Source organism: Myodes glareolus, chromosome 17, assembly GCF_982192425.1.
Source record: "Myodes glareolus chromosome 17, mMyoGla1.1, whole genome shotgun sequence".
Taxonomy (NCBI): Eukaryota; Metazoa; Chordata; class Mammalia; order Rodentia; family Cricetidae; genus Myodes; species Myodes glareolus.
In genome coordinates, this window is record NC_142042.1 from 47,981,756 (window position 1) to 47,993,711 (window position 11,956).

General features: G+C 45.7%; 1 protein-coding gene across 2 annotated transcripts in view; it reads right to left on the minus strand.

Moving 5' to 3' along the window:
- Positions 1–10,999, minus strand: part of Aknad1 (AKNA domain containing 1) — a 37,752-nt gene extending 26,753 nt beyond the window's left edge. For both annotated transcript variants that reach the window (XM_048443530.3, XM_048443531.3), the window contains exons 1-4: positions 9,659–10,999; positions 6,194–6,233; positions 5,904–6,049; positions 5,565–5,627 (exon numbers count right to left, since the gene is read on the minus strand). In XM_048443530.3, the coding sequence (XP_048299487.3) occupies positions 5,565–5,627; positions 5,904–6,049; positions 6,194–6,233; positions 9,659–10,657 (1,248 nt within the window). In that variant the 5' untranslated portion in view covers positions 10,658–10,999. The remainder of the gene's footprint in view (positions 1–5,564; positions 5,628–5,903; positions 6,050–6,193; positions 6,234–9,658) is intronic.
- Between the last annotated feature and the right edge of the window lie 957 nt (positions 11,000–11,956).

Below are 11,956 nucleotides of genomic sequence, written 5' to 3' on the forward strand. Positions count from 1 at the left end.
TCATCTAGAACCTTCGGGCCTGATGGGAGGTGGTGGCACACACCTTTAATCCCAGCGCTTGGGAGGCAGAGGCAGGTGGAACTCTGTGAGTTCGAGGTCAGCCTGGTCTACAAGAGCTAGTTCCAGAAAAAAAAAAAAAAGAGCCTTCAGACCAACTGGCCTGGACAGTTGAGGAAACATGAGGAAGGAGAGAATCAACACCCAAAAGTTGTCCTCTGATCCCCACAATGCATAGCATGACACTCATGTATACATTCATACAGAAGCACATGTACATGCACATGCACACATGCACGGGTGCGCACACACACTCATGCAATTAAAATCATAGAAATTGGGGACAAGGAGAGACCACACCTTAAGACAAAGAAGTGAGGGCTGGAGACACAGGTCAGAGACTGAGCGCTTGCCTAGGCTATCAGCGACTTTTCTAGTGCTGTGAACACTATGACCAAGACGACTAACAGGAGGAAGGACTAACATGTGGGCTAACAGTTCCAGAGTGACAGAGTCCATCACGGCAGCAAGCAGCAGGTATGGCAGCGGGCACTGAGAGCTCACATCTTCAAATGCAAGCAAGAAGCAACGACAACAAAAAAGTGATCGGGAAATGACTCAAGTCTTTAACCTCTCAAAACCTGCCTCCAGTGACATGCTTCCTCCAAGGCTGCGCCTCCTTAATCTCCACAAACGGAGCTTCCATTGGGGAACCAAGTGTTCAGCTACAGGAGCCTACAGGGGACATTCCCATTCAGATCACCATACCTAGCATACACAAGGCCCCGATTCAAGATCCAGCGAGAAGAAAAAGTTAGGTTAAGAGCAGGGCCCCTGCCAGGTGGAATAACACGGGGGCTCGAGGACATGTGTTGAGAGAGTGACTGAAGAAAAAAAGATTTGGAGTATAGGAAGGATATTTTGGGGGGAATTTATGATCTTTTCTGTAAAATGGAAGGTAAGATTGTATTCTCAAAATATCAGGGGGAAGGGGTTGATGGGGGCAAGCTAATTTCTTGATTACAGATTCTTCTGTTAATGTGTAAAAAACAAATACCTACTGGATTTATCCTTATGGGAAAGATGTATCAGATCCAAAATTATTTTTTGCATATTAGTGTGCATGTGTGTTGCTAGGTAAGCACACTGTCACTGAGATGCATCCTGTGTTTAAAATCTATTTGTCCACTTCTTGACTTGAGATGGAACCTCGTGTAGCCCAAGCTGGCCTGGAAGGACAGAATAGTTGACAATGACCTTGAACTGCTAATCCTTTTGTCTCCACCCCCCAGGAGATATGGGTGTGTGCAACTGTACCTGCTTTATTTTGACTTTGATTTTGAGACAGAATCTTCTGTAGCCCAGCCTGGCCTTGAACTCGCTATGTAGCCAAAGCTGGCTTTGAACTCTTGATCCTTTCGTTTCCACCTCTTGAGTGCTGACATCACAAGCATGCAGCACCACACCTGGCTTCCAAAGCTAATACGGTTTTAATAACAGCACAGCTGTTAAAGAAGCAAGCAAGTACACAACAAATTTGCCAAATTCTCACCCCTGCGGAAAGATATTATTATCTACGTTAGCTATTGGGCGGACCTCTGCTAAAGTTCTGCATTTTGCAAGACGCTGACATTGCTGGATGCTACCCATTGCCGTGTTAACCCACATGAGGCCGAAGCCCCTGACTTTGCATGGGGTGCTACCATTGCTGTGTTAGCCCACATGAGGCTTAGAGCCCAATTTGAGCTATCGGCCCTTGCTTGTCCTGATGTGGCTTCAAATAAGTGTAGGGAAAGGCTGGGTGCCTCTCTCTTCCCAGTGTGGAGAACTTCTCCCATATATGGGATATAATTGCAGTTCAAACCCTTCTGATTTATATTCATACCAGACACAGTGTGGTTGTAGCTAGGATATAAATAAACATTGTATAACTTTGGTCTCAATGTGGACAGAGGCCTGTCTTGAAAAATGGCTGCCAAAAAGAGAGATTCCTTGGGAAACACATGTACGGACTCTATCAATTTCCTTATAAAAGCAGAAACATGTGGCAAATATCCTCCCCCCCAGGAGCAAAAAAAAGAAAAAAAGAAAAAAAAACCAAAACAAGCCTCTGGGGAGAAAACCAGTATTAAACCCATCGCCGCTGGCTAATTACTCAGCAGCATTGACATAAGGTAGACAACTTTCTTTTATTTTTCTAAAAAGTAAAATTGTGCCTCGGGGAAAAATACCTCAGGAGGCTATTTCTAAACATCAATCGTTAAAATATTTTGGCATCCAGAGGCCCTGTTAATTTGCTATGAGTGGAAAGAGCTGAACTTGATAGATACTAAGTCTACTCAATGGAGTCTTTCAATCCACAATAGGAAAATAGTGAAGAGAAGCTTGGCCTGGCGTTCTGGAATGAGTTTTAAAATTAGAGCAGAGAGAGAAGAGAATGACTGCACAGAAAAAGTGGGAAGTTCAATGTGAGGGTGAATCCAAGGGTCTAATGTGACAACAAAGGCCTCTGTCTGACTTTAAGCTTCAGCGTTTTCCCTGTCTCGGGATCTATGGCGGGTCACCTGCCATCTAAGCCATCTGCGGAATGGGTATCATGTTTCCATCATGGAGAGTTGGAAACCCGTGAAATCAAACTGCCTTAAGCAGGTTCCATCTGTGCACACTCCGTAGACTGTAGCTGCTGGTGGTGCTCATTCCCATCCAGATAGAAATGACTGGGCATGGGGGCACACGCCAGGGCTTTGGAGGCAGAAGCAGATGGATCTCTGTGAGTTTGAGGCCAGGTTGGTTTGTACAGCAAGCTTCAAGCCAGCCCGAGCTGTATGAGACCCTGTCTTATAAGAAAAACATGCCGAAAATGAATAAACATGACTTTGGAAACCATTGAATGTTGAGTGTACAGATGGCACTCTGTACACTGGTGAATGTTTCCCCTTCTTCCTCCTGCCACTCTCTGACTTTCTCTGCAGGAGGCTGGCCCTGGCTCCACTGCATTGTCAGGACCCTTCTATCCTGGCTTCTATTGATTTTAGCCAAAGGCAGGCAGCAGCAGGAGAAAGGAATTGGCTAAAGGTGAGGTGGGAGCCCCGATTTCTCCGATTCTCCCATTGTTGCGCCATCACAGATTGGCTGTCTCCTTCTACCAAAAGCCACAGAATATCTCAGCTACTCCTACAACTGCAGCTGCTCTCTTCGGCCCCAGGGCATGCATTTCCTCGGCTCCTTCAGGCCTGGGGGTGAAGTAGTTCCCCATATCCTTTGTGGGCTTCCCTTAGCCTTGCCCAGGCTGTTGTAAAGCAAAGCCTTTATTAAGCTCTCCTCGTTCACCACATTCCAGTCAACCATCTGGCCCTTGCCAGGAAGTGGCTGATACTGTGAATCTCACCGATGTCCCTGGGAGGTGGAAGGGATGGGACAGGTTTGACCAAGGTGAGGAATTAGGGGAGGCTAACAACTTTGAGGAAGAGTATCAACGTGGGGTAAGATAGAGTTCACAGTGCACATCAATGTCCAGAAGATGAACAGACACTGACAGCCACAGGCAAAAAGCGAGGGCTAGCTACTAGACACTCTGAGAGAGGAAGCCAGCAGTGAAAACTCTGATACGGGGCTAGGTGGTCAAAATAAAGAGGGTATGAAGGGAAGAGATGGAGGGCATAGTGGTGCATAAACATGAGTCTTCGTATATGGGAGTCAGAGACAGCAGAATCATCTCAAGTTCAAGGAGTGCCCGGTCTCCACAGTGAGTTCTAGGTTAACTGGAGCTGTATAATAAGGCTCGGTCTAAAAGATCAAAGAGGATTTTGGTATTTAAATCATATTTCAGAAGATGGCATGATTTATCTCATTTAATTTGTTAACAGTGCTGAGATTAAGGGCATGCTACATACACTTAAAATCCAAATGCCTTGCACTATGTCCTACTAAGAAGGTTGATCACTTGGAACTCTGTCCTTGGCCCATTCCACTTAGTACCCCATGACTCTTTGTAGGCTGAGGGCATCTCACCCACACCGTAACTTCGACTATCCTGACAAAGCATCTACTCTGATCCAGATACCACGGAGGGTCAGATCTATTGCTCTGCCTTCGTGTACTTGAGAGTCCTTAAGGGGACCTCAAACCTCCTAAGTTATACTCGATTCCTGACCTGCTTGCCACACCCTTTCTGAATAGGATCCTCCACTTTGATTTCTGACTTCGGTTGTCTAAACCAGGACTTGGTAACTATCCACATTTCTTCTTTTTCTTGATTTTTTTTCCCCTTTAAATCTGCCACCCACTCTTCATCCTCATTGACAGTCTCGGTTCAGACCCTTATAAGTTGCCTAGTATTGGCCTCCTGACCAGTCCCTACCTACAGTCTCACCCCCATGGTGCCTGCTTTGCCCTGACATCAATGCCCTATCACTCTACCATCAAAGTCAGGACGCAATCCAAGCTCCTTTCGTGACATGGTCCTCGGCTGTCCCACTAGTCTTCACATGCACTCTGAGCTCACACCAGTTGCGTGTGGTTTTCCATTTGCCGTTTCTTTTTGACTTGGAAGATTCTCATCCCCTATTCTGCCAAGCTCACTCGGTTCCTCTCATAATCCCCAAAGGAGCAGTCCCTTTGAGGACCATCGAGTGTCTCCCCCAATGGCAAAGGACGAACTTCCGCTAGGCTGCAATGTGATGCTGTCACAGCCCTCAAACTGCATTTTAATGATCTCTCCACTAATCTGTCCCTAGTAGAATAAAGGACACTAGCCACTAGTAAAGGAGGTGTTTCTCTAACTCCCTAGTGCTTGGGACATTAAAAAAAAAAAAGTGCTTGATAAGTGTTTTCTGAATGACAGAGCAGTTAATGACGGTGATGGGTAAATGAATGAATGGATCAGTTATTAATATGTTGAGTAAACAATCACGGATCCCTTCTTGGGTTTGGCCCTAGTGTGTGGTTTCTGCAGAAGTTTGTCCTGAAGCTTGCTCAAGCTGAAGCTTGGCTGTTCCTGGTACTCACCCCGTGGCCTAAACGCCATCTTCTACATCTTGGGCTCCTATACTCTGCCCCTCGCTACACCTCCATTCCCTCTGACAGCAAACCTGCTACGGTGACCCCACAAATTAGTCATTTGATCGGCTGTGATGACAGGCAGGGGTATGGAAGCGTGTCGAAGGTTCTGATCTGGAAGTCCTGCTTTGAGTTTCACGTCCAGGTGTTTTCAGAGTCTTACATGTCGCGTTGCCAGATACCAGCTACTTTTACAATGAGAATTTACTAGGGCCCGACCACAATGGGCAGGATCACCCTTTATGGTGAGGTTCATAGTCTCCTCTGGAACATTCCATGGCCTCGGGTTTATCAGGCGGTCACCCATAAGATAAGTATAGCTTCCTTAGGAAGAAAAGAAGGATAAATACACAGAGAAATAGAACTCTAGACCATGTAGCTCCAGAAGCTAAGATGGTTAATTTTCCTTCTCCTACTGCTGTACAGATGATGCGGTACTGTGGAAGTCTCCGTGTTTACCCACCGCAATTCCCAAATAAAGATGAAAAAGTCTGGATAAAGTTCATTACCAGTCTTATGTCTTGCAAGTGGCCGAAAGAGTCCTGTTTTACTCTTTTGGAAAATTCTTGTACCTGCAGTTTAAAAAAAATGCAATATTTCATTCACGGCATGGCCTCTTCTGTTGGATGTTCTTTGTTTCTTTTGCTATGGACAAACTCTGAAGGTGTTTGGGGCTGGCAAGATGTCTCAGTGAGCACAGGGAATTTCAGCTAAACCTGACAACCTGAGTTTGGTCCCCGGAACCCAAAGAGTGGACGGGGAGAATCAGCACCTGCAAAGTTGTACTCTGACCTACGCGTGTGTGCACGAGCATGCGTAAGCGCACACGCGCATTCTGAATAAATTACCTTAGTCTTCAGTAGGTCAGTCTGTTCTTTCAGTTTCTGGCACATCTGTTTTCCTTGGGAGATCTTTTGAAATATGTAAGAATTTGGGGGAGGCTCTTTCTGAGTGGTTGGTGTCAGCTTCCAGTGACGTTTCTCAGCTTCAACTCCTACGCAGAAAAGGCTAAGCTTGGCTACCGTTCATTTCAGCTTACCACAGCTTTACTAAGTATTACCAAAAGGAGTCTGTAACAATGAGCACCATATTTTTAAGGTTTAAAAATGCTTCTTGAAATAATAGTTCATGACACTACCTGTGAGGGCTTCTTGGCGGGTGTGTGTGGCAGGCTCCATCTGCAAAATTAAAGAGGAAGAAGGCATCGGCTGTGGGGACTAACCAGTGACACCGCTGGACAGAATGCCTTGCATCCTGGTCATTGAGGGGCAGCACAGCGTTATGGTCCCAGCTGTGATCGCCACGTGGAGGCTGAATTTCACTGTGACACTGTGGCTGGGTGACACGGGCAATTGCTCATAAGCCTCAAACGTCTTGGTGGTAAAGTGGGGGCTGCTATCTGGATTAATGGGGGTACACATTCAGTTGACATGTGTTTGACTCCACAGGGGCAAGGACCCCTGTCAGTCTTGTCACAGGTCTGCGGCTGATGCTCTTGTTAACACCAAGCCTGGCAACCAGACTCTACGAATCATACAACACGCACTAAATGCTAAACACGCCAAGATGGTGGTGGTTCCTACTGCTGCAGGCAGACTGAACAGGGGTTTAAGCTTGATTAATTTGCCTTTAGTATCTTGAGAAACATATACATGCCAGAGAGATAAATGATTGTTTGAAATTGACTCTGACCATGATGGATATATCCAGTGAAGAAAACTGCTAGCCCCAGTTCTCCAATTGAAGCTGTTAGGACTTGTAGAGAAAAATCAGCTCAGTCAAGCTCACTGACATTCAAGCATTGCTGAGGAGAGATGAGTGGACAACTATTCTGATCCCCCAAACCGCGGGCCACTAAGAACTGGCCATACATGAACACTCTCTTCTATAAAGACAGAACCCCAAGGCTTCCCAATATCACAGGAATGTTGGTTGGTTTCTCAAAGACAGGAAACAGCCCAGTCAGGCCAGATGGGCTGCTGGCTCCCAGTGTGTGTGTGTGTGTGTGTGTGTGCATGTGCATGTGTGTTGTGTGTGTGTGTGTGCATGTATGTGTGTGTGCATGTGCATGTGTGTTGTGTGTGTGTGTGCATGTGCATGTGTGTTGTGTGTGTGTGTGCATGTATGTGTGTGTGCATGTGCATGTGTGTTGTGTGTGTGTGTATGTGTGTGTGTGTGTGTGTGTGTGGTGCTGGGTAGAAGTGGGTATCTTCACAAACCTTCAGGGTGTTCAGCTGAATTGGAAGGGTGTTATGGATGAGAGATGTGGGGTGTAACAGAGGGTATTACAGAGTGAGGCCAGTGGTGTGTCTCTATTCAGAATGCCCTTCATACAAGGCTGAAAAGGAAGATTATCCAGGGAAGGAAGAATTAAAAATTTTCCTCTTAATTTTTTAAAAGATGAATTTACCTATTAACTTTAAATAATCAATGAGATTTTGAATCTCTCAGCAAGGGAAATTAGGTAGAGATGAGAAGACAGGTTAAGGAAAAGGAAAAATAGTATAGATTATCCATTAACCAAAATTTATACTAAATAGGTACTAATAAAATATTTGAATTATAGTATTAAAAATCTTAGCTTTATTTCATTTGACTTTAATACTGAGGCAATAATGGCCGAAGAACCCAAGGCCAGGCCTCGCTGGGAGGCAGCAATGAAAATCTGAAGATAAGGTCCTTCAGAATTTGTAGATCCTACTGAAAGAAATGGATACCTCCTGGCTATTATGATCCAAAGCAGCTGAGATGAACTGAGAATAGAACTCCTATCCAACCCTGCCATACCATCCTGGTACAAATTCACCTCAAAACTCTAGGTCAGTGTCTCTAGCTCCGAGAATACTCGCCTATCAGTGTTTACCGCTACTCTGTTCACAAAGGTCACGGAACTAGCGTCCAGCAACAGGAATGAATGAAGAACACACACCTCACATAGAAGATGGACTTTCAGCCCTAAAGAAGAATTAAGTTACATCATTTGCAGGAAGGTGGGTGTAACCAGAAATAATCATATAAACAAGCTCAGTCTCCGAAGGACAAATACCGCCTGTTTCCTCTCGTTTGAGGGCTCTGGATTTTATACAAGCACAGAAGATCATACAAGTACAGATGCCAGAAAGGAGAAGTGGAGTGGTCTGGGGGCGCAATGGGAAGGAAGAGTAGGGAGAAAGAGAAGTCAGTGGGGGTCAGAGGTGGACAAGCTCAAAATGCGTTCTGTATCTGCTTGACTGCAGCCTTGTGTAACCCAGTTTCCTGCAGTTACCTCTGTGAACGGTGGTGAAGCAGCAGCAAGGGAGAGCCATGGGTAGATCTGAGGAGTAACGTGGCCTGAGGGAGACTTGAGGGAAGCTGTGCAAATGGTTATTCTTTGGTAAATCAGGTTAGGACATTCTAAGACATGTGTGGTGGAGGTACATCCCTGTAATCCCAATATTGGGAGGTTGAGACAGGAAGATCAGAGGTTCAATGCCAGCCTGAGCTACATGAGACACTGTTTTTAAAAAAAAAACAACAAACAAACAAAACAGAGAAGTTCCTTGTGAAAAAGGAATTTGGAGAACTTGGGGTCTGAGAAGAGCCAGCTCGTGGTCACGTCTCTCAGGGAAGGGCTGAGTTTAGAAGTCTAAATAAGGGCTGGAGAGATGGCACAGTGGTTAGAGCGCTGACTGCTCTTCCAGAGGACCCAGGTTCAATTCCCAGCACCCACATCATGTCTCACAACCATCTGCAACTCTAGTTCCAGAAGATCCAGTGCACTCTGCAGGCACCTGACACGCAAGTGGTGCACATGCGTACATGCAGCCAACACCTATACACATGCAATAATAAGATTTAACATTAAAAAGGGAACATAGTGGGGACTATAGGGGAGGGACTAAAAAATGAAATTAGGGTGGATTTTATTATATGTATGTCCACAACTTTCAAACAATGAAATTGTTTTCAAATTTTAGATGAAGTTAAGAAATATATTGGAGGCTGGGCATGGTGGCACGTACCTTTAATCCCAGCACTCTAGAGGCAAAGGCAAGAGGATATCTGTAAGTTCAGAGCCAACCTGGTCTACATTTTGATTTTCAGAATAACCAGGACCATAGAGGTCTCTGCCTCAAGAAAACCAAAACCCCCAAAAAATAAACAAACAAAAAAAACAACTTAACAGATACTAATAATCGCAATAAAGGAAAACAAAGAAAGAAAGATGACACTGAGAAGACTTTGAGGAATTTGAATTTTATCTCCCCCTATATTTTTCTAAATCCAGCTTCTGATTCTTTTCATGAGGTCACCACTGAGCTTCTGAGAGGCCTGCTCATTTGTCCCAGATAACTCGAGGCCTAATGAAACCTCAGAACTGCAACCAAGCTCTATGTACAAGCCCAGCCTGGAATACAGCCCTGGGATGACCACCCTGGGATGACCACCCTGGGATGGTCACCTGGGGATGACCACCTTGGGATGACCACCTGGAGATGACCACCTTGGGATGACCACCTGGAGATGACCACCTTGGGATGACCACCTGGAGATGGCCACCTTGGGATGACCACCTTGGGATGACCACCCTGGATCAGTTTTGATAGGGACCCTTCTCATTTACCTGGGTTCGTTGCGAAGGTTCAGTAAATTTCCTTTTTTGCTCTGGTTGCTGTTTTCCAACACAATTTGGCCCAGACATGGTTCCTAAATTATCTTGCACAATTGTTGATTTATTTCTCAACCTAGGAGAAAAGCTGACCTGGTTAACTATTGTAAGTGGTTTATTAGTTACCGTATTTCTAGGGATTTTCACTTTGGGAGCAACCTTAGAAAAATCTGGAAGCTGGTAACGCACTTGACCTTGGCTGTATTCGAACCAGCCGCCTGAACTTGCTTTTTCAGTCAGCTGTCTCTGGGGTGTCTGCCCTTGGCAGTTTTTCTGTTTATCACCTGGACCTTTAGGTCTGCTTAGAAAGCGTGTATCTTCTTGGTGGTTGCTCTGCCCAGCAGCCACCGGCTTTTCTGAGGGAGAGGTACTTCCTCCCGTTGTGCCCGGAGAGCGACTGGGCTTATTGCTATTTTTCGCACCACTTTTGGGACTGGGTCGGTCAGCGAATGCTGGGGTTTGTTCTTTGGGGCAATACTTCTTTGCATAACGTGAAATGATATCTGTCAGAATGGCTGCATCGTCAAGGCTGTCGGCATTTGAGGTCTCCGGGAGAGTGTCACAGCCAGTGCCTTGTCCGCTTAAGAACTGTTCCCTGGAGAGATGATGGAGTAAAATATCCGAAGTGCGTGACTTTGAGTCATTGCCTTCATTGGCTGGAACACAAGAAGCCAAGGCACACGGCTTATCTTTACCGTGCCTGTTGGTGATAGCATTTTTAGCGATCTTATCCCAAGTCATGGCCACAGCTGTGTTCCCGTACACCTCACAGCATGCGACCTTTTCCTCGGGGCCTTTTCCAGACAGAACAACTTCTTCTGAGACAGCAAGGGTGATGTTTGTTGAGGGAAAGTCATGAGCACCGCACACTTTCACCTGAGAGAAGTCCCCATCGTAAGGCAAGTCCTCCTGTTCTCTATAGGTTGCGTCTTCCGAAAAGTCAGCTTCGTCCATGATGATGTGGGCTGATGTCTGTGGTCCTCGGCTGCCTGGCCTTGGTGTTCCTAGTGGTCACAATGTGTCGCCTGGGTTTCACTGAATGTCTGCACTGTGTGTTCTATGCTGTCAGAAGAGAAAGCAGCCTCATTCGCAAATACATCAGACTAATGCACGGAGCCATGCTGATCCTGGTTCTATGGAGGAGCAGACGCAGATGCTTTCCATTTAGCGAAGTCGCAAACCTGACAGCAGAAATCTTAGCCAAAGGATAACTCATCCTGAACACCAGTGGGAAAAAGAGTCCCAGGAGCGTCATAATTTTAATCCACTCCATTTGAGGAGGTGTGGGCTGCACCTGACCACTGATGCGGGGGAATTGTCTGTATTCTGTCAATCATATTTTAATAAAACGCTGATTGGCCAGGCAGGCAGTATAGGTGGGAAAACCAGACAGGAAATAGAGGTGATGCAATGAAAACAGGAGTATCCTGGAAAGCAGGAAGCCATTCCTTCACTCCTGCGCAGATCACTGAAGAGGCAGCATGTAACTTGCCCAGCTGAGAAAGGTACGGAGCCATGTGCTAAAGTAGATAAGGATAATGGGGTAACATAAGTTATAAGAGTTAACAAGAAGCCTGACCTAATGAGCCAATCAGTTTATAACCTTATGGAGTCTTGTGTGTGATTTTCTTTGTTGCTTGCCGGCTGTTGGGGTACTGGGCGGGACATAAACCCCAACAAGCCGGCCTTCGTGTTACAGACCACCACACCTTCATCACTCTCTCCTGGGAGGTACCACTTGGCGTTTGTTCCCATCACTTCTCAGCCTTGCCGTGAAGATCATATGCGGATTTGTTCTCTCAGAATGGGAGATGGCAATGCAGATGAAGGTCGTTTTAAGGATGCTGAGCATTGTCTGCGCAACCCTGATGTCTTCGAGTCGTGGGATGCGAGAAGCTGGCTCAGCTCAGGCACACTACACAAGGTCTCCATTCTGTTGCTCTTTGTAAAGTGGTACTGTATTTTCTAATTGGCACACAGTAGTTGTAAATATCTGGGGCACAAAATGTGATGTTTTGATACATGTATAGGAAGTAGTAGCATTAAAAAAGGTACAGGGTTTCTTTGTTTAACTCTGACTGACCTGGAACTCATGATGTTAACCAGGTTGATCTCAGATTCAAGTCTGCCTGCCTCTGCCTCCCAAGTGGTGGAATTAAAGACAAGCACCATTACCCTGAGCCTAAGAGTAACTTATTTACCACCTTGAACATGTATTATTTTTCATAGTGAAATATTAAAACTCCTTTCTTC